Raw genomic sequence first — 20,508 nt, 5'->3', positions numbered from 1 at the left:
TATAAAAACATATTCTGTACTTGTATAATGTATTACAAATAACATTGAGAATGGAAATGGGGAGTGTGTCAAAGAGACAACAACCCGACCAAAGAGCAGAATACAGCCGAAGGCCACAATGGGTCTTCAACACAGCGAGAAAATCCCGCACCCGGAGGCGTGCTTCAGCTGGCCCCTAAACAAAATTGTGTACTAGTTACTCTACCTTTCTAATGTTATCAGCAACTTCAAGTCGAACCTTGTCAGCATAATCTGGATATAAAGCTAAGCAATACATCACGAAGGATAACACATTTGCAGTCGTCTCATATCCAGCCAAAAAGAATATAAGGCTATTTGCTAATATTTCGTTGTTTGTAAGGGCTGCAATATAAATCAAACAAGAGGATGTCAGAGTGACAGCAAACCGGATTTTCCTGCAGAAGTCGAATCCTGAACAGTTGAGCAAGTATAGACACAATATATAAGCTTAAAACAGCTCTGAATTTGGATTGTGATTGAATATTTCACAGCATAGGTTTTTGACACAAAATGAATGTGGTCAATGAACTGAAAAATTTGAAATTGGCCATTTACCTATTGTGGTCCAATATCCAAAATCTAAGTACATTGCTAGAATCGGCATATCAAAGAACCCCAAGAATTCAATTTTTGATGAAATACTTATTCATTAAATAGTTTCTGTTCAAAGGGAAATAACTCAAACTAAACAAAAGACCAAATGACATAGAAATCAATTATCAATTTCTGTTCAAAGGGAAATAACTCAAATTCATATAATAATAAACAAGAATGTGTCCATAGTACACGGATGCCCCACTCTCACTATCATTTTCTATGTTCAACGGACCGTGAAATAGGGATCAAAACTCTAATTTGGAATTTAAATTAGAAAGATCATATCATATGGAACATGTGTACTAAGTTTCAAGTTGATTGGACTTCAACTTAATCCAAAACTACCTTGACCAAAAACTTAAACCTGAAGCCGGACAAACGGACGAACGGACGAACAAACAAACGAACGAACGAACGGACGCATAGACCGAAAAACATAATGCCCATAAATGGGGCATAAAAGCGCATTTGACTAGCAGGTCTAACAAAATGGATCTTAATTATTAATTTAATACCAAACAGAAAACAATAACTTTGCGGAAAGATGGTATACCGCAGACATGAGGTGCAAACATTGGAACACCATATCCGGATTTTGACAAGTAATGTCTCTTCAGTGATGTTAGGAATCAAAACGGTATTTGGAAGGCCATATAATTTACCTCAATTTGGGATAGACTCTTGAATTTTGAAGAGTCGAAATAGGATGAACGGATTATATAAACCCGAAGGCAAATATAATACAAGGCCAAACGAAATAAATTGCTTCGCCAAGCGCAGCTGGATACGACCGCAGAGGTCCAACCCTGAACAGTTGGGGCAAAATGGACACGATATTCGCGCTTGATACAGGTCTGAATTTGGATTGTAATTAAATATTTGACACATAATAGGTTTCTGACACAGAATAACTGTAGTCAAAGAACTTTGAATTGGTTATATGATTTGAATTTATATTCATTTTTTTGCTTTTGTGCAATACACTATGCTGTTGCGAATTGACCCAATTTTTTTTACTCCCCCCCCCCCTTTTTTGCAAAAAAAAAAAATGAAAATATTTGAAGAAATTTTCTTTTTAATTTCTGAAATCTAAAATGAGAAAATTTGTCCCCCCCCCCCTTTTTCAAAAAAAAATCTTTCCCTCATGATATGGTCATAATCTCAATTCAAGTTTCCAATGGAGTTTGCAACCATAATTTCCCATTTATATACATCATAAAAGTCTTAAAATCGAAAATGACATACATAATCATGGCTAAAATTAATATTCCTTTATCAGCATTTTTAATTGTAACTTCAAAAAATAAATTGACAGCTAATCACCTAAAGACAATACAACATTTCTTTATACATTGAGTCATAACCCCCCCCCCCCCCCCCCCCAAAGCCAATCCTAACCATCCCTTTGTGGTATGGAAACTTATGGTATTATTTCCGAGAGATCCATACACCGTTCCACAAGTTATTGTCTGGAAACTAGAAAAATGCTTATTTGGGCCCCTTTTTGGTCCCTAATTCCTAAACTGTTCGGACAATAACCCCAAAAATCAATCCCAACCTTCCTTTTGTGGTTATAAACCTTGTGTTAAAATTTCATATATCTATTTACATTTACTTAAGTTATTGTCCGGAAACCAAATGTCTTCGGACGACGCTGACGACGACAACGACGACGACGTGATACCAATATACGACCGCAAAATTTTTTGCGGATGTATAAAAACGTTGAAAACATAAAAACAATCCACAAAGCAATACAAAGAAAACTAGAGACCAAACAGCACGAACCCTTTAAAAACAGGGATGCACTTGGGTGCTCCGGAAGTGAGACCCGTCGTATTACAATTAGTGAAATACTTAAATGAGTTATAACCAGTGATAAGACACGAGCTTGCTAGTAAATGACTCTTATCTATTAGCCCTACTATAAGAGACAACAACTTCATACTTTTAATGTGATGCAGGTAAACATCAATCAGAAATTAACGACAATCCAAAATCCAAAGATATCTAGAGATCAAAATACAATCTGAAAACAAGAGGCTCATGAGAACCTGATATCGCTCACGCTCACCTGTAATTTCAGTTTCAGGCATTTGACTTATTTGTAGATCTTACTTTGCTGAACAATTTTGTCATTTACACTTTCTCTCTTTCTATAATAATATTAATGATAATACATAACCCAAAACTGTAAAATGTCCGAAAAATTTCTGGACAGTAACCCAACAATAAGTTGTCCTATTGGTCTGAAGATTACTTGACAGGTAGATCTAAACCTGTTTAACACTTTCACCTATGTCAGTTTTGCTTATTGCTTTAGTTTTTGAGATGAAAGCCAAAACTTCATTTGACCACTATGTTCTATTTTGAGAAACTGCAGTCATGTTTTTAAATGGATCAAATCCCCTAATACAATCTATAAACTAGATACCCTAAGGAACATTCAATTAAAGTTTTTAAGTATTTGACCAAGTAGTTTCAGAAAAGAAGATTTTTATAAAAGTAATTAGACCGTAAAAAAAAACGTTTTAAGGGCAATAACTCCTTAATGGGTGAATTGACTATTTTGATCATGTTGACTTATTTGTAGATCTCACTTAGCTGAACTTGTATTGTCATTTATACTTTCTCTCTATCTATTATAATATTAAAGATAATAACCAAAAACTGTAAAATTTAATGAAAATAAACTATTTCCAACAGTAACCCAACAATGGGTTGTTGAACTTGTCTGAAAATTTCATAACAGATAGATCATGACCCATACATCACTTTAACACCCTATAGTGGAGTGACCAAGCCAACAATTTTTCAACTTTAATGGACCACCCTACCTGCAGGCTAAATCACGACATTTTGGAAAGAGAAATGTTTATTCTTTAATTTTTGCCTGGTCGTAGAATTTAAATATGGTGCAATTTTTTTAAAATATGGTCAAAGGTTAGTGATTGAGTTTTTGACTATTGTCAATTTATTTCACAAGGGGTTATAAAAAGTCTCCAAATAATATCTGAATTGTTACTAAACAAGACATTTATAATAAAATAAACTGTGACACTTCATTTTCAACTGAATTTGAAAATAATGAAACCACCAAATGCCCATTTTAAGGGGAATTCAGACTAGCAACAATAAAAAAATAGAAGATGGAACAACAACCGACTCTCAATTCATTTTTTTACATTGCATGTACTTTAAAAGATATATTTCTGAATTTTACGGCTTTTTAAAAAAGAATCGAAGTCAATTTGGTTTTTGCTTTGTCGTATTTTTATTGCCAGTCACAAATATTTCACAAGGCAATTAAATCAAAAGAGTTTAATGAAGGACTAAAGGTTCAGCGTATATTCTAGCTCTATAAACTTTTTAGGTTTTATGAGATGTTGCCTTACAAAAGCACACATGGGCCCCTCAGAAAGAGTGGTTGTATGGGTATTTTAACAAATCAAGGGCATGACAAATTTCGAAAACCTGACATCAGTCATCGTTTTCATCGTCGTCTTCTTCAAATATTGCTCGCTGAGTTAAATAATTTCTACAACCATCAGACCCTTCACATGAACAAATGTTGGTACACGCCAAATTCTGTTGGTTGCATATACAGTTTTTATTGCAAGCTGTATTTCCCTTGCACGTATACGTATACGTACAAACAAGGTCTTGAAGGAAATCTGCTGACATAGGTCCCTCAAAGAAATCGAGAGCAAACCGTGTTTACTCTCTTGCCAACCAGAGTCTTTGGAAAGTATGATCACTGGTTTAGCAATATGAGAGTTCATCCAAACTTGCGTTTGAAGCATTGTACGTGGGATGTGCTGTAAAAACGAGTTTTCACATGGGGAAATTTTCACAAGACTGGCATCCTTTGTGGTGGCAAATTTCACCCTTAGCTTGTTTAGATCATCATGAAGATTCCTGAACTTTCCCTTGGGATCATACAATGAGGCGACAAATGCACTTCCAATGTTAACGGCGAATTCCTGATCTCCCGTTTTAAACTTATCGGAAGAGGTTATCACCAGCCCAGTAGTCAGCACTTCGGTGTTGACATTAATATCAATTATATGGTCATTTTTATAAATTTACTGTTTGCAAAAGTATTAATTATTCGAAATACTAAGGATTTTCTTATCCCAGGCATAGATTACCTCAGCCGTATTCGGCACAACTTTTTGAAATTTTGGTCCTCAATGCTTTTCAAGTTTATACTTGTTTGGCTTTCTAACTTTTTTGATCTGAGCGTCACTGATGAGTCTTATGTAGACGAAACGCGCCTCAAATTATAAGCCTGGTACCTTTGATAGCTATTGTCATAACTTGGAAGATTGAAAGAAGAACAAATTTCCTCTTCAAGGAGGTGAATTATATCAGATTTACAACACTTCCGCATGGTACCATCATCATGGCACAGAGCTGAAGGTATGGGACCAATAAATATGCCAAGATCCTGACTACAGTCACATCCTTGTGAACATAAGCAAGAACTAAAGCACGACGAAATAATTTTACTGGGTTTATATGTGCCTTAACAAAGTCACCTGATTTACACTTTAGTTTTGAGGTCTTGGTCATATCATCGAAGGTATTAAGAGGAGACCTCGAAATAGGACTGTAGAAGACACGGGTTTCAGACTCATTAAAGCAGCCTTCCACAAATGATTTAACCAGCTGGTTGCCACGTTCAAGAGATTTAAGAAGAGATCCCTGAACATCTATTGAGGCTTGCATCTCTGTAGAAATATTCATCAATGACTAAGGATGATCGGCAACGTTAAATTGATCGTTCATACCGGGTATTTGAATGCACATATCCTATCAAATCAGAGATATTCATCTTGTCTCGTGTCATTGCTTTTTATCTTCGTGTTCAGTTTCTGCATCTGTGGCTAATCCCGATCTTGATCTCATTTCAGAACTAAAATGCGCAAGGATATGTCTTATAAGCATCCATCGAAGTGAAGCGGTTTTTTTCCTTGTCAGTCCTATGATGCCGCTACAACCTTTGGAATCTTGAATAATAGTTTTCTCTGTAGCCATATCACTCCAGATACCATTTAAGGCTCCAGGTTTTTGTCTGATTGAAAACTCACCTGACAAAAAGACAGATTTTACCGTTTCAGGCAGATTCAATATATCCATTATGTAGGCTGGTGTCCACCTAGCATAGTTCGTCCGATTGGTAATGAAAAAGCATGGCAACATTGCAGCTACCATTTGCAAATGTAAAAGCCACAACCCATTCCGTTCAGCCCTAATGTTCTGTAACAATATCGCAAAATGCGAAGGTTGGTGATAGTTTACAAGAGTGTGTTCTGAATTCTTCAAACAATGGCAACATATGTTCTTTAAAAACAGAAAACAAATGTTCAATACCTTCAGTGCTTTTGGGTGTTTCAGCTAATAAACTGTGACAGTCAAAGAACGCCTTCCATACATTTGGTTCAATACTATTTAAACGGTTTTCGTCTTTACACCAATTGAAGAATGCTTTTAAATTAAACAAAAGAGCCACGAGAGCCTGATATGCCAAAGTTAATCCTCGCACACCACGATTACACTGTTTTCCAACAATCATCTGATCTACCGTATTAGGAGCATAAGTTCCAGAGTCAACAAGAAGGTCATAAAGCCCAGCTGGTGCCCATAACTTGCAAACTGCTACTGCAAAACAGAAAACTTCCTCCAAGTCTTATAATGTGTGATTGAAAATGTCTGGCATAGACCATTTTTCTTGTTGTGCAACATCATACAACTAATTGTCGAATGTTTGCACAGCATATTGTTGACCGGCATGTTTTGACATATCTAAACATTGTTTCATAGTTGTAAATACTATTGCCATGTCGCTAGGCTTGTCATCTATAACCGGAGCATAGGCTACAAACGAAATTTCAGATTTAACCTCTGATAGCCTTTTGAAAGAACCAGTCCAAAATGGAACAATTTGTTCAGTACTTTCTGCAGAAAAGGGAATCGAATCTAAGTTCTGTCTCGAAAGAAGTCGCAGAAATACCAAAGACATGACAGATATATCTAGGTTTTCCATGAAACAAGACACAATTTTCCCATAAACATCAGAAGAACGAGGAGGTCCATATCGTTCTGTTGGCTTGTCGAAGGTAAACATGCCATAAGATTTGTATTCGAATCATTCAACGTCAAAGATCTTTCTAGTCCCTGTTTAACCTTGATGGAACTTATGTGGGCGTTTGATGATTCGTTTTGATACTGAAATACAGCTCTAGCCATGGTTGAAAGGTATTTTTACCATCGATTGTCTCAGCATTTAAGTCAATATTTTCTGCTCCCTCCTGTATAATACGACCACCTTCTTTAAATAGAGCAATGCCATTAGGTATATAGGACATGTCTTGGATTCTGTCTATTTCCAAATTTGCTAAACTAGTCCGATATCTACATATTTCAGAGTAGGATGCACAAAAACCATGAGAGTTTGGATTTTCAATCAAATATTTAGAGCCAAACTCATGGTGTAATTGTAGTGCCAAACCAAGATGAAATGGGGTAAACATATTTTTGTTTAAAGCAAATATGCATTCTGCTATTGACAGGACCTTTCACAGTTTGTCGGCAGGAAGTTCAGAAGCATTACTACAATCTTTCCATGAGCATCAGAATAACGAGGAGGTCCAAATCAAAGTCATTGAACTATAATGCAATGTTAAAATTCCTCATAAAAGTTAATTTATTAGAAATACTTATTAGGAATGGCGTCAAAACTTTACAATAGGAAGTTTAATAACATTTTAATTCGGAAAGTCATGAAATTATCGATGTAATCTAAATTTACAAATGTTGTAACCTCTTCGTTAAAATAATACAGAGTGTACTTTTGTTAAACTGAGTGAAAATGGACAAAATTAAGAAAAAATTTAAGGAATTCTAGTTTTACAATATGAATAAACACTTAAACTATGTATAAAATGCAAAATCATATGTGAAAAGACAAAAACAAAGTAACAAAATTCTAATTTTTTCCCATGTTGAAATTTGAAAAAAAAATCCAAATGTCATTTTTCTTTCCATTTTGTAAAAAACTGCACCGCAGAAAATGTCTACGACCGGGCAAAAAAGTTAGCTTAAGGTATTGGCTTTGCAAAAAAATCGTTTTTAGCCTGCAGTTATGCCGGTCCATTAAAGTCGTAAAATAAGCACCTTTTTCTTGATTTGTCACTCCACTACTATCACTCTTGCTCTAACTGCTGTAGTTTTTGAGATATAAGAAAACAAGAGGCTGTCGAGTGACAGCAAACCGGATTTTCCTGCAGAGGTCGAACCCTGATCAGTTGAGCAAGTATGGACACAACATTTAAGCTTAATACAGTTCTGAATTTGGATTGCGATTGAATATTTAAAATAGATTATTATTTAATTAATAATGAAAATGATATTTGCAAATCTGAACCCCCAAACAGGATCATGTAAAAACTAAACATTAACACACACAACAAAAATAAAAAACCACATAACAACTGTGACATCTACCTTCATAACACACATGACTTAAAGAAAATAGTTATTAAGAAATTTTGACAACTAATGACTAAAATTAATTGAACAGAATCCATATACTTAATTTATCATTACTGGTTCATGGAATAAGTTTGAGTTATTTCCCTTTGAACAGAAATATGGTTTAACTAATAAAGCAAACATAGTTCTCTAAAATTGGATATGATTTAACCCTCTAAAATTAGATATGATGTTACACAATGTATATCTATTTTCAAATTATAATCAAATATAATTAATAGTTTCAAATATTTTTTTCTTTCATTTGTCACAAACTAATACTGATCTGCAACTTATCTATCAATGTCAACAACTTTATCTTCACAATGTAATGTAATGAAATATATCCTTTAATAAAAATAGATTATTATCTAATTAAAGGAGTTCACTTCATCAAAAAAAATTATATATATAGCATTCAGAAAATTAGTTTATACAGAATAACAAACAAACCTACCACAAAATTCTTCAAACAATTTACCAAGGAAAAGAAAAAAAATCCAAAATATCATTTATCATTGATACAATGTTTTTTAAAAGTCTTTTAAAAAATGACTTATTTCCCTTTGTTATAGAAATGGAATAATACATCAAAAATTGAATTCTTGGGAAAGGGCTATAACTCAACAACGAGAAAAGCTACAATCGTGAAAATTGATCTTGACCTTCCTTTAGTCACAGGAAACAACATATCTAAAATTTCGTCAAAGCGGTTTCATGTTAATGAACGGACACTGTTTGGCAGCCGCCCGCCCGCCTGAGCCGTACATCCCCAAATCAATAACCGATTTTTCCTTCTAAAAACCAGTTAAAAACTGCTTTTGTCCCCTATGTTCTATTTTAGCCATGGCGGCCATGTTTGTTGATGGATCAAAACTTCGGATACATTTTACAAACTAGATACCCTCAGGAACATCCTGTTAAAGTTTGGAAGTATTTGGCCAAGTAGTTTCAGAGTAGAAGATTTTTTAATAAACTGCTTCGCTGAGCGCAGCTGGATACGCCCGCAGAGGTCCAACCCTGAACAGTTGGGGCAAAAATGGACACAATCTTCAAGCTTGATACAGGTCTGAATTTGGATTGTATTAAATATTTGACATAATATAGGTTTTTGAATAAATGTAGTCAAAGAACTTGAAATTGGTTATATGAATTGAATTTATATTCAATTAAAGATTTCTTGCTGTTGTGCAATACACTGTGCTGTTGCGCAATACTTAGTAAATCTGTTGTCAGACTATAAACAAATAAAGTTCAATTAATTCTCAATGACATATTAGAAATTTATGAAAGTGTAAAGGGAGCTTACATCAATAGATATAAACAATTCACCAAAGTTTCATGAGAATTGCTGACAGCATTTTTGAGTTATTGTCCGAAAACTGGAAAATCCCCCTTTTTTAATGAATAAAACCCCATAACTCAGAAATGTAAAATGTAAAATTTATAAAATGTTAAACGGAGCTTACATTAATAGATATAAACAATTCACCAAAGTTTCATAAGAACTGCTGAAAGTATTTTTGATTTTTTGTACGAAAACTGGAAAATCCCCCTTTTTCTATGAATATTTCTATGAGCTCATGTCAATAGGTCAATAGATATAAACAATTCACCACAATTTCTTGCAAGTTGGTGAAAGCATTCTTGAGTTATTGTCCGGAAACTGGAAAATCCCCCTTTTTTTAATGAATAAAACCCGATAACTAGGAAACGTAAAATCTAAAATTTATAAAAAACAAAAGGGAGCTCACGTCAATAGATATAAAAAATTCACCAAAGTTTTATGCAAATTGGTTAAAGCGTTTTTGAGTTAATGTCTGACATGTTGACGACGGACGGACAGACGGACGGACGGACGGACGGACAGACGGACAACGGTATACCATAATACGTCCCGTAAACGGGCGTATAAAAAGTAACAGACTTGCACGAAAAAATGTAAAAAATAAACGTTTCAAGGTCAATAACTCGTTAAGGAGTCAATCGACTATTTTGATCATTTGACTTATTCGTAGATCCTACTTAGCTGAACATATTTGACATTCACACTTTCTCTCTATCTATTATAATATCAAAGATAATAACCAATAAACTGCTTCGCCTAGCGCAGCTGGATACGACCGCAGAGGACTAACCCTGAACAGTTGGGGCAAAAATGGACACAATATTCGCGCTTGATACAGGTCTGAATTATATACAAAGAATTAGCAAAATAAATTGTGACCCAAAATTTTTCTTTGGAAATTGACAATTTCTAATATCTTGAGAACAAAAAATTTTGCCCCCCCCAAAATTTTTTTTAACCCTCCCCCCTTTTCCAAAAAAAATAATATTTGAAGAAATTTTCATTTTAATTTCTTAAATCTTGTGGAAAAAAAATTGCCTCCCCTTTTTCTTTTTGTAAAATGTGGTACAATTTAAGAGACATCAATACACTTAAACACAAGTTATTGTATGAAAACGCTTGTTTTAGACCCTTTTTGGCCCCTAATTCCTGAACGGTTTGGGCGGTCGTATAAAAACAGTAAAAATAAACCATTTCGGACAGTAACCCTACAATAGGTGGTCCAATTGGTCTGAAAAGCAGATAGCAGATAGATTTTGACTTATTCATCACTTTAACTCCATGTCACTTTGTCCATTCCTTTGATGTGTTTGTGCTTTTGATTTTACCGTTTGATTAGGGGTTTCCCGTTTTGAATTTTCCTCGGAGTTCAGTATTTTTGTGATATAATTTTTTACTCTAACTGCTATAGTTTTTGAGATAAAAGCCAAAAACTGCATTTGACCCCTATGTTCTATTTTTAGCCATGGCGGCCATGTTTGTTAATGGATAAAAACTTCGGATACATTTATAAACCAGTTACCCTAAGGAACATTCAGTTAAAGTTTAGAAGTATTAGACCCAGCAGTTTCAAAGGAGAAGAATTTTAAATGTTAGCAAACATGATGAACAAATTGTGTAAAATTGTCTTTAAATGGCAATAACTCTTTAAGGGGTCAATTGACAATAAGAACATTTTTGTAGATTTTACTTTGCTGAACATTTTTGCTGTTTACAGTTTATATTTATCTTCAATAATATTCAAGATAATAACCAATAAAATGCTCCGCTGGGCGCAGATTAATACGACCGCAGAGGTCGAACCCTGAACAGTCGGGGCAAGTATGGACACAACATTCAAGCTTGATACAGCTCTGAATTTGGATTGTGATTAAATATTTGACACAGCATAGGTTTCTGACACAGAATGAATGAGGTCTAAGAACTTACAATTTTTTAATTTACCTATTATGGTCCAATATCCAAAATCTAAATACATATACGGTTAGATTCAGCGTATCAAAGAACCTCAAGAATTCATTTTTTGTTAAAATCAAACTAAGTTTAATTTTGGACCCTTTGGACCTTAATGTAGACCAATTTGAAAACGGGACCAAAAATTAAGAATCTAAATACACGGTTAGATTCAGCATATCAAAGAACCCCAATATTTCAATTTTTGATGAAATCAAACAATATCATTATTATTTGCTTTTATATATAAATCAAAAATAACCATCTTAAAATGGAAATTTGAAAGAAAAAAAAAAAGAAAAAAAAGGAACCCCCCCCAATTTTTTGAACCCCCTTATGATTCATCACCCCCAAACTCAATACCAGCCTTCCCTTTGTGGTTTGGTACCTTGCAGTAAAATTTCAGAGAGATCCATACACTTGAACACAAGTTATTGTCTGGAAACTGTAAAAATGCTTGTTTCTTTTAGTTTTTGAGATATTGGCCAAAAATTGCACTTGACCCCTATGTTCTATTTTTAGCCATGGCATGGCGGCCATGTTTGTCTATGGATCAAAACTTCGGATACAATTTATAAACTAGATACCCTACAGAACATTCACTTAAAGTTTGAAGGTATTTGGCCCAGTAGTTTAAGAGGAGAAGATTCTTGAAATAGTTTACGACGACGACGACGACGACGACAAACGACGACGGATGCCAAGTGGTGGCATAAGCTCAAATGGGGCCCTTCGGGCCTGGTGAGCTAGAACGTCAATTACCTTTCGTCATGAAGTTAACATTTCTCAAGAATACAAACAATGACCTCCCATTTTATCTATCATTCTGGTTGTGACAGTTGAATATAACTGCATCCCCATTTTGGTAAAGGGACATGTAATAGTTTACCGTTCACTCCCTTACACCTCGAATTTCTTCATATTACGTTTAATGTACATGAACAATTTTCGTTTGTATATGTGCGTTATTGATATCACATTAGATAAGTGAAAAGCTGTCACTACAAACCCTTACACCTCGAATTTCTTCATATTACGTTTAATGTACATGAACAATTTTCGTTTGTATTTGTGCGTTATTGATATCACATTAGATAAGTGAAAAGCTGTCACTACCAACTGATGGTCCCGACTGCACATTTATTCCCTTACACCTCGAATTTCTTCATATTACGTTTAATGTACATGAACAATTTTCGTTTGTATATGTGCGTTATTGATATCACATTAGATAAGTGAAAAGCTGTATCTACCAACTGATGGTTCCGACTGCACAATTATTGAAAGAAAACATTCATTTCCATTTTAAGAGTTCAAAATATTAGTTTTGAAGAACTTTTATTTAGTTTAAATTGGTTTTGAACTTGCTTTCAGCAATTGCGAGAACTTTTGATATACATTTTTCTTTTTTAAGATAAATGGTGTTATTGTTTGAGTTGTTAAAGACCGTTCGGTGACCTTTAATTGGTAGTTTTATGTCGATTGAGCAAGGAATACTCAATGTTGTATCCGAAAACCATCTGTTTCAGACAAACAGAGAAAAAGACGAACAAAGTGATGACTATAGGTTCCCGATTTTTTTTCGGGGGGGGGGGGGGGGGCGAGCATGATAAACAAGGTAATAGAGTCCGTGAACCACTTCAGAGTACTTTAATAATGGCAACCATAAGCCAATATTTCCAATAGTCTTAAGTGTGAGACATAATAGTGTCCTGTAAAAAAGTGTCCACCTGGACAGTTTTTCAAAGAATTTTGGTATTAAATTATGTCCATTGCCATGAAATATTGTCCCCCAAGTGGACAGAATTTTACTGCAAAAGTTATGAAATTGTGACCACCCACAGGACAAGTTTTCATAGTAGTTGGTAATTAAATTGTGTCCTCCAAGGGAAGTAATATAAAGGTCATTTTACTATTCTTGAATTTTAATAAAATCAGAAAGATTGATTAGAAATTGATTATTATAAACAAACAAATAATGGATGGAAATGAATATAGAGAAATTTAAGTTCTAAGAGATGACCAGGTAATGCTAATGACAATGAAAGAACAATAAGAAGGAAGTATGTAAAGTATAAAATAAAATGTGAAGAACTTGACTATATATATTATGAGGAGAAGGCAGAAGAAAATATAGAGTTTTGGTATTAAATAATGTCCATTTCAATGAAATATTGTCCCCTAAAAAGACAGAATTTTACAGCAAAAGTTATGAAATATGGGCCACCCACAGGACAATTTTTCGTAGTAATTGTTACTAAATTGTGTCCTCAAAGGAAAATAATACTGAACTGCATCTGTTACTTATTTGAATTTAAATCATTATACATGTATATATATTAAAAAATATAAATAAGAAGATAAGGATGATATGAGTGCCAATGAGATAACTCTCTGTCAAAGTAACAATGTATTAAAAGTTAGCAATTATAGGTTAAAATACGTCCAGTAATAACAAGGCAATGGATATCATTTAATATCATTGAATACTTTAATCATATGAAAAAATGACCTGGTGGACAATGTCCTGTGAAAAAATGTCCACCTGGACAGAATTATATTATTAAATAATGTCCATGTTCATGGACACTTTTTCATACCTCAGGACATATTTCCATGGGAAATTGTGTCCGGGACACATTTTAATAAGTAAATATTGTCCATGAACAGTATTTACTATAAAATAATGTCCGTCCATGGGGGACATTATTAAATCCTACATAAGCTCTTTATTCACGACATCATTGAAAAAAAACACTGACTTTACTGAATCAAATGTGAGCTTTACTCTATAAGAGTATTGTACAGCGAATTTTTAAAAGCAAATTAAAATTATAACAATTATATAGTTCAGTTGTTAAGTCTGCAATAACTTGTTTACAATAATCTACCATTCAGGTATTTGGTCTATAATAACCTACCATTTAAGAATTAGTTCATAACAAGAGGCTGTCAGAGTGACAGGAAACCGGATTTTCCTGCAGAGGTCGAACCCTGAACAGTTGAGCAAGTATGGACACAACATTTGAGCTTAAAACAGCTCTGAATTTGGATTGTGATTGAATATTTGACACAGCATCTAGGTTTGTGACACAAAGTGAATGTGTTCAAAGAACTGAAAAATTTGAAATCAGACGTTTCCTATTATGGTCCAATATCCAAAATCTAAGTATATTGTTAGAATCAGCATATCAAAGAACCCCAAGAATTCAATTTTTGATGAAATCAAACAAAAGTTTAATTTAGGACCCTTTTGGAATTCAATGTGGTATTATCTAATTAATAATGAAAACAAATACAGGTTTAGATTCAGCATTTCAAAGAACCCTATATATATTCAATTCGTGTTGAAATCAAACACAGTATAATTTTGGACCCCGATTTGGACCAACTTGAAAACTGGCCCCAAAATCAGAAATCTAAATAGATGTTTATTAATAGACAAACTAAGCTTATTTTTGAAGGAGTTCGCTTCATCAAACAAAAATATATAGCATTCAGAAAATAAGTTTATACAGAATAACAAAACAAACCTACCACAAAATTCTTCAAACAATAGAAGAAAAAAAATCCAAAATGTCATTTATCATTAATATAATATCTATTAAAAATCTATAAAATTTATGAGAGTATTGTACAGCAAATTATCTGTAACTATCTTCAAAATGTCTAATTTATACTGTCCTACAGATCTTATCATCATCAACACTTAGAAAATAGAAAATTTTCAAATAAATCTGTCACTCCAATTATAATTGTGTGATAAGATATTTACCAGATGCTTTGTCATCTGATAACAGGTGAAAATTATTTAAAAACACTTAGTGTAATCAAACTTTATATATATATTTTTTTCCCACCGTTCAAATGCATTTGGCCCAATTACAAATTCAGTTTATGAAAAGGAAAATGTGAATAACATGAATTCCAATTTTCATTCGCTGGAAACTAATCTCAGGCTGATCTCCTGACTTTGCTGAGGGGTCAAGCAATATGTCTTTTTGACATGGCAGTCCCATTTCTTTGGTATCTAAAAATATGTAGGAATCTGCAAAGCAAAGTATCCCTTGCAACCGGAAATAATCAGAATGGTTTTATTTCTTATAAATGCTAATAGGTGGCCCTGACTTTGATTTCAGGTCTTGACATAAATTACAATTCGAACTCTTTAAATGAATAAGGCTATGCAATCTGAGGAGGTTAGATGCGAGTGATCATTTCAGCGATGCCCACAAGCTTTAAAGAGTGTTGAAATTGATATTAAAAGCAAGTCAAGCACATGCAATTGTTACAAATTTTATAAGTTAGTGCCAGGCAGCTTATATGCGATGCCTGTGGACTTCTTCCTCTTAATCAATGATGTTACCTTGAATTTTAACACGGTTCTTTAATTCGGGGTTCCCACTCACCTTAGTGGAGTATTGTATATTATTAGTGATAATTGGACGGAAGACTTGAGCTGTATGGTGCCTACAAACTAATAGACTATCACCCTAAATATATGGTTATGGTTGCTAAACAAACTTCTCATCTCTTATAATATAAACACATTATTGAAATAAGATTCTCCATTTCAAAATAAAATTCAAACTGACAAAAGAACGCATCCAGACGAATGCATATCCCCGGGAAAGTGATTACCGTATCACCATCTCACTCATGCTATAAAACTATGAATACAAAAAGAATGAAGAAACTCTACAATATGCACATACTATAATGATTGTAAGGTTATGTCTTTTATTTAAGATTCACGCCGTATATTGTCAGGCACATGTCTAAAAGAAAGTGTTCATGTATAGATACAAGTCCTTTGAAAATGTGACAAATTACAGATTTCTTCATTTTTGTTAGTACTCAAGTTTTTGTAACCTTTTGTTCCGTTAATATAATATAAAGTGCTTTTCTTGAACTTATTTCTATCGCATACTCATGATTGTACATTTTAAGAGTGCTTTTCTAAATTATAAAGTGGAAAGCGTTGATATCTTTAATTAAACAGCTGCGCCATGAGTTCATGATACGCCCGTCGCTTTTTCAAAGAATAAAGTTCTCAATATCATATCAGAAATTTTAAAAAAACTAAAGGGAGGTTATCTTAATAGATATTAACAATTCAACAAAGTTTCATGAGAACTGCTGAAAGTATTTTTGAGTTATTGTCCAAAAACTGGAAAATCCCCCTTTTTTAATGAATAAAACCCAATAACTCGGAAACTTAAAATCTAAAATTTATCCAAAAAAAAGGGAGCTCACGTCAATAGATATAAACAATTCACCAAAGTTTCATGCAAATTGGTTAAAACGTTTTTAGTTATTGTCCGACATGTAGACGACGGACAACGGTAAACAATAATACGTCCCGTAAACAGGCGTATAAAAATAAATGGGGAGTGTGTCCATGGGACACATATGATGCCCCCTCTGGCATTTAACGTTATAAAGGGACAGAAACACAAGAACGGTAAAGTTGACGCTCCCTAAATTCATACTTGATCTGAGTTTTGTGGTATTAAGCAATGTGTATAAGTTTCATACATTTGGTTGAGGCAAACTAAAGTTAGAGAACGGAAACCAATTGCGGGACGGACAGACGTACAGAAGGACAGACGGACAAGGGTAAAACTTAAAGCCCCCTCCGCTATGGCGGGGGTATAGAAAAGAAGTTCGACCCCGTCACATGTTCAGGTGCATATCTAAAGTCATGACAGTCTTCGTTATTCAGAACTTCTTATTTAATCAGACGGATTAGAACTTGTAAAGTAATATAAACACCGTCTGTTGTTGAAAATCGTACGTTGAGTGACATTTAAATGTCTTTAAGTTTTAAGTCCGAAAGGTTTCTGTATCGTTCATGTGAACCCCATATCTCCTTTTATAAAAACTTTTATCTTTTAGAATATAAACTTATGAATGAATGTACTCACGTCTTTTCTTGAAATCCTTTAGAGTTGTAGATGACAATTCTATATGTTCTTCACTTATTTCTTTGTCTGTATGTGCGTTTAACATTAGTCCTAATAAGTCTTGTCTTTTCTGAAATAAAAGTTCGCTTGATTTTCTTAACGACTATGTATTTGCTTATTCAGCAGTGGCATAGATGCTTTTAGGCACTATAGGTACGTGCCTACACTTTATTTTTTTACCAAAATAATATAAAAAAATAATGACAGCATAATCTGTGTGACCAATTTTCGTACTTTTCATGATCCTTATGATCATGGCCTTGTCTAGCTGTAATATTTATTGCCAACCCCCAATTAGATGCATGCGAAGTCATCAAATCTCTTTCATTATCCCATGTCAAATGTACACTACTCTGTCATCATTGATGAAAGGAGTGATGCAAAGAGGGAGGTTGTTCTTTTTCTGGGACAAATCATCCAATTTATCCAAGAACAAAAAATGTCCCTTCCCCCCCCCCCCCCACAAAAAAAAAATAATGGTCTGTGCCTTGTCAAATTTGATTGACAAAACCCAATTGATACTGTATATGATAAAACCAAAATGAACATGTTGTACCGTAGCTAATCTCCACCTACTTCCTCTCAGATTCTAGTTGGGTTTCATGTTGAGTTATCAAAGTATGGTACAACATCAAATTGCAGATAATGGACCACACTTTTTAAGCAAATTATTTCATCAAAACATCAAAAGAAAAATGCAATTTATATTGCCAAAGAAATTATTGGTATTTTCCCCCTTTAAAAATGTTGCATAATGTGAATAAACTAAATTGACATAAGGGGTGCAATGTCATATTTCAAACCTCAATTTCAGATACTGCTGCAACATGACATTGTTAGTGGTACAACTAAGATAATTTTAATAATGACAATTGACTCTTACAGTTAAAATGTTTTATTGATTTAGTTTAGGATAGTTACTGCACGCAAAAAATAAGTCATAATATTCGTGTAAAACATACATGTATAATTTCTAAATCTACCGTGCTTTCCGACTTTCTTTCTTTAATAAAAGTAATTCAAAACATACCGTGCTTTCCAATTTTCTTTCATCAATAACAGTAATATGAAACTTACCGTGTTCTCCGACGTTCTTTCTTCAATAACAGTTATTCGAAACCTACCGTGGTTTGCGACTTTTTTTCTTCAATAACAGTAATTCGAAACCTATCGTGCTTTCCGACTTTCTTTCTTCAATAACAGTCATTCAAAACCTACTGTGTTTCCAACTTTCTTTCTTCAATAACAGTAATTCGAAACCTACCGTGGTTTCAGACTTTCTTTCTTCAATAACAGTAATTCAAAACAGACCGTGCTTTCCGATTTTCTTTCTTCAATAACAGTAATTCAAAAACAACCGTGATATCATCGGACTTTCCTTCTTCAATAACAATAATTCAAAACCCTCTGTGATTTCCAACTTTCTTACTTCAATAGCAGTAATTCAAAGGCATGCTAATTCAAAACCTACCGTGCTCTCCAACTTTCTTTCTTCAATAACAGTAATTCGACCTACCGTGCTCTCTGAATTTCTTTCTTCAACAACAGTAATTCGACCTACCGTGCTCTCCGACTTTCTTTCTTCAATAACAGTGTTGACAGCAGAGTGAAAAAAGGTCGCCATTTCTTTGCTTAAAGTTGATAATTTAAAGTATGAAAGTATTCTTCTCGTGAAAGGGAAAAATACTGAAATTAATTAAAGAATAAATATGATGAATCACAAGTAAGAGAACTTAGAGGTAGACGATCGAAAAAGGTACTTGAGCAAGTAAACATCAAAAGTGCTACATTAATGTTATTTTGTTTACTTGTTTGAAACCTAGATTTGTAAAATAGTTTTATCCTAACTATGTAATCATAAAAAGTCACAAAATGTTAGTTATATGAAAACAGGTTCAAAGGCAAAACCAGTTTTTACTAAAAACAAATGCATACATAGACAATTGATGGTTAGTAATTATGCCCGATAAGATAAATAACGTTCTACTTCTTCCCACATATAGTAGTTTTATAATTTCCTGTTTTCAGTAAAAATTTGTAAAACTCTAGTATGTTTAAAGTATGACCTTGAAAGGATTTGGCTCGGTAAGACCCCTTTTTGGCCCCAAAATATAGCATTTTACAAATTTCTTAAAAATGTAAACTTTTAGCTATTCATTGGAAAGTAGAATACTTTTGTTACATAAATATGGACTGTTTTTGACAATGCAATACACATGCATCATGTACTAGCATCATTAACTCGTGCAAAATTACTGAAATCTTCACAATTTTAGCATTTGTGCAAATTTTTAGACGGGTTTTGTCAAAAATGGAACCGCCCTTGTGTTCAGTCTTAATATTTTAATATATGTTGTATTTGATGATAATACATAACATATTTAAAGGTTGAGACCGAACACGAATGCGGCCACTTACATTTTAGACAAAAACCACCCAAAAATGACGTTTAAGAGCATATTTGATAGATTTTTTCATATTAAAGTTTGAATTTGAGCATCTTTAAAGACCAAATCAGTTCAAATACTTTTCATAAATTAATTGAATCGACTGAAGTAGACCCTTAAGTGTTTAAAAAAAGTAAAAAATCTCTCATCAGATGAACTTCAAATTTTAGGCCAAAATTAGCCTTTACCGGACCTTCTCCTTTATCGACAGCTTTAAACAGAAATTTTCGTCTCAAGGCGACAATGTGGGTTTCATCCAAAATAGTCAGATATCAAAAGTCTGAGGATAGGCCACTAGAAAAAAATCGATTAAACACTGAAATTAAAATTTTCTTGTTTTCAGTTTTCACAAATTTGGCAACTTTTCGTTTTGAGGTTGTAAATGTGTTTTTTTTTTTTTGAGAAACTGAACATTAAAAAAATCGTAATTTTCGCAGAATTTGATGCCATTGACCCTCGCAATAGTGTGTCAATATTTAACTAATTTCAAACACTTTCTTTAGAAGTTATGTGTAATAGAAATTTACCTCCAAAAAAATGAAGCTGGTGCATATTTTTTTGTTGTTAAAATATATTATGTTATATATTATGAACTAGTTGATCTTAAGCAAATGTTTAAACTTATCGTCAACATTTGTGC

General features: G+C 33.5%; 1 protein-coding gene and 1 long non-coding RNA gene across 3 annotated transcripts in view; one reads left to right on the top strand and one right to left on the bottom strand.

The window, feature by feature from the left end:
• Positions 1–20,508, top strand: part of LOC127728737 (uncharacterized) — a 206,880-nt gene that overhangs the window by 113,304 nt on the left and 73,068 nt on the right. Inside the window, exon 2 of one of the 2 annotated variants that reach the window (XR_007994342.1) lies at positions 9,167–10,340. This is a non-coding gene — a long non-coding RNA (uncharacterized LOC127728737). The remainder of the gene's footprint in view (positions 1–9,166; positions 10,341–20,508) is intronic. The other variant, XR_007994343.1, reaches the window with a different exon arrangement.
• The window catches only part of LOC127728699 (cytochrome P450 3A24-like), a 65,471-nt gene that overhangs the window by 4,248 nt on the left and 40,715 nt on the right, over positions 1–20,508 (bottom strand). The window contains exons 8-10 of the mRNA XM_052236332.1: positions 18,983–19,107; positions 17,383–17,491; positions 206–363 (exon numbers count right to left, since the gene is read on the bottom strand). Of these exons, the coding sequence (XP_052092292.1) occupies positions 206–363; positions 17,383–17,491; positions 18,983–19,107 (392 nt within the window). The remainder of the gene's footprint in view (positions 1–205; positions 364–17,382; positions 17,492–18,982; positions 19,108–20,508) is intronic.

The sequence above is a fragment of the Mytilus californianus genome, unplaced genomic scaffold (genome assembly GCF_021869535.1).
Source record: "Mytilus californianus isolate M0D057914Y unplaced genomic scaffold, xbMytCali1.0.p SCAF_2, whole genome shotgun sequence".
In the NCBI taxonomy this organism is placed as follows: Eukaryota; Metazoa; Mollusca; class Bivalvia; order Mytilida; family Mytilidae; genus Mytilus; species Mytilus californianus.
This window is presented reverse-complemented; position numbering and strand designations above follow the sequence as displayed.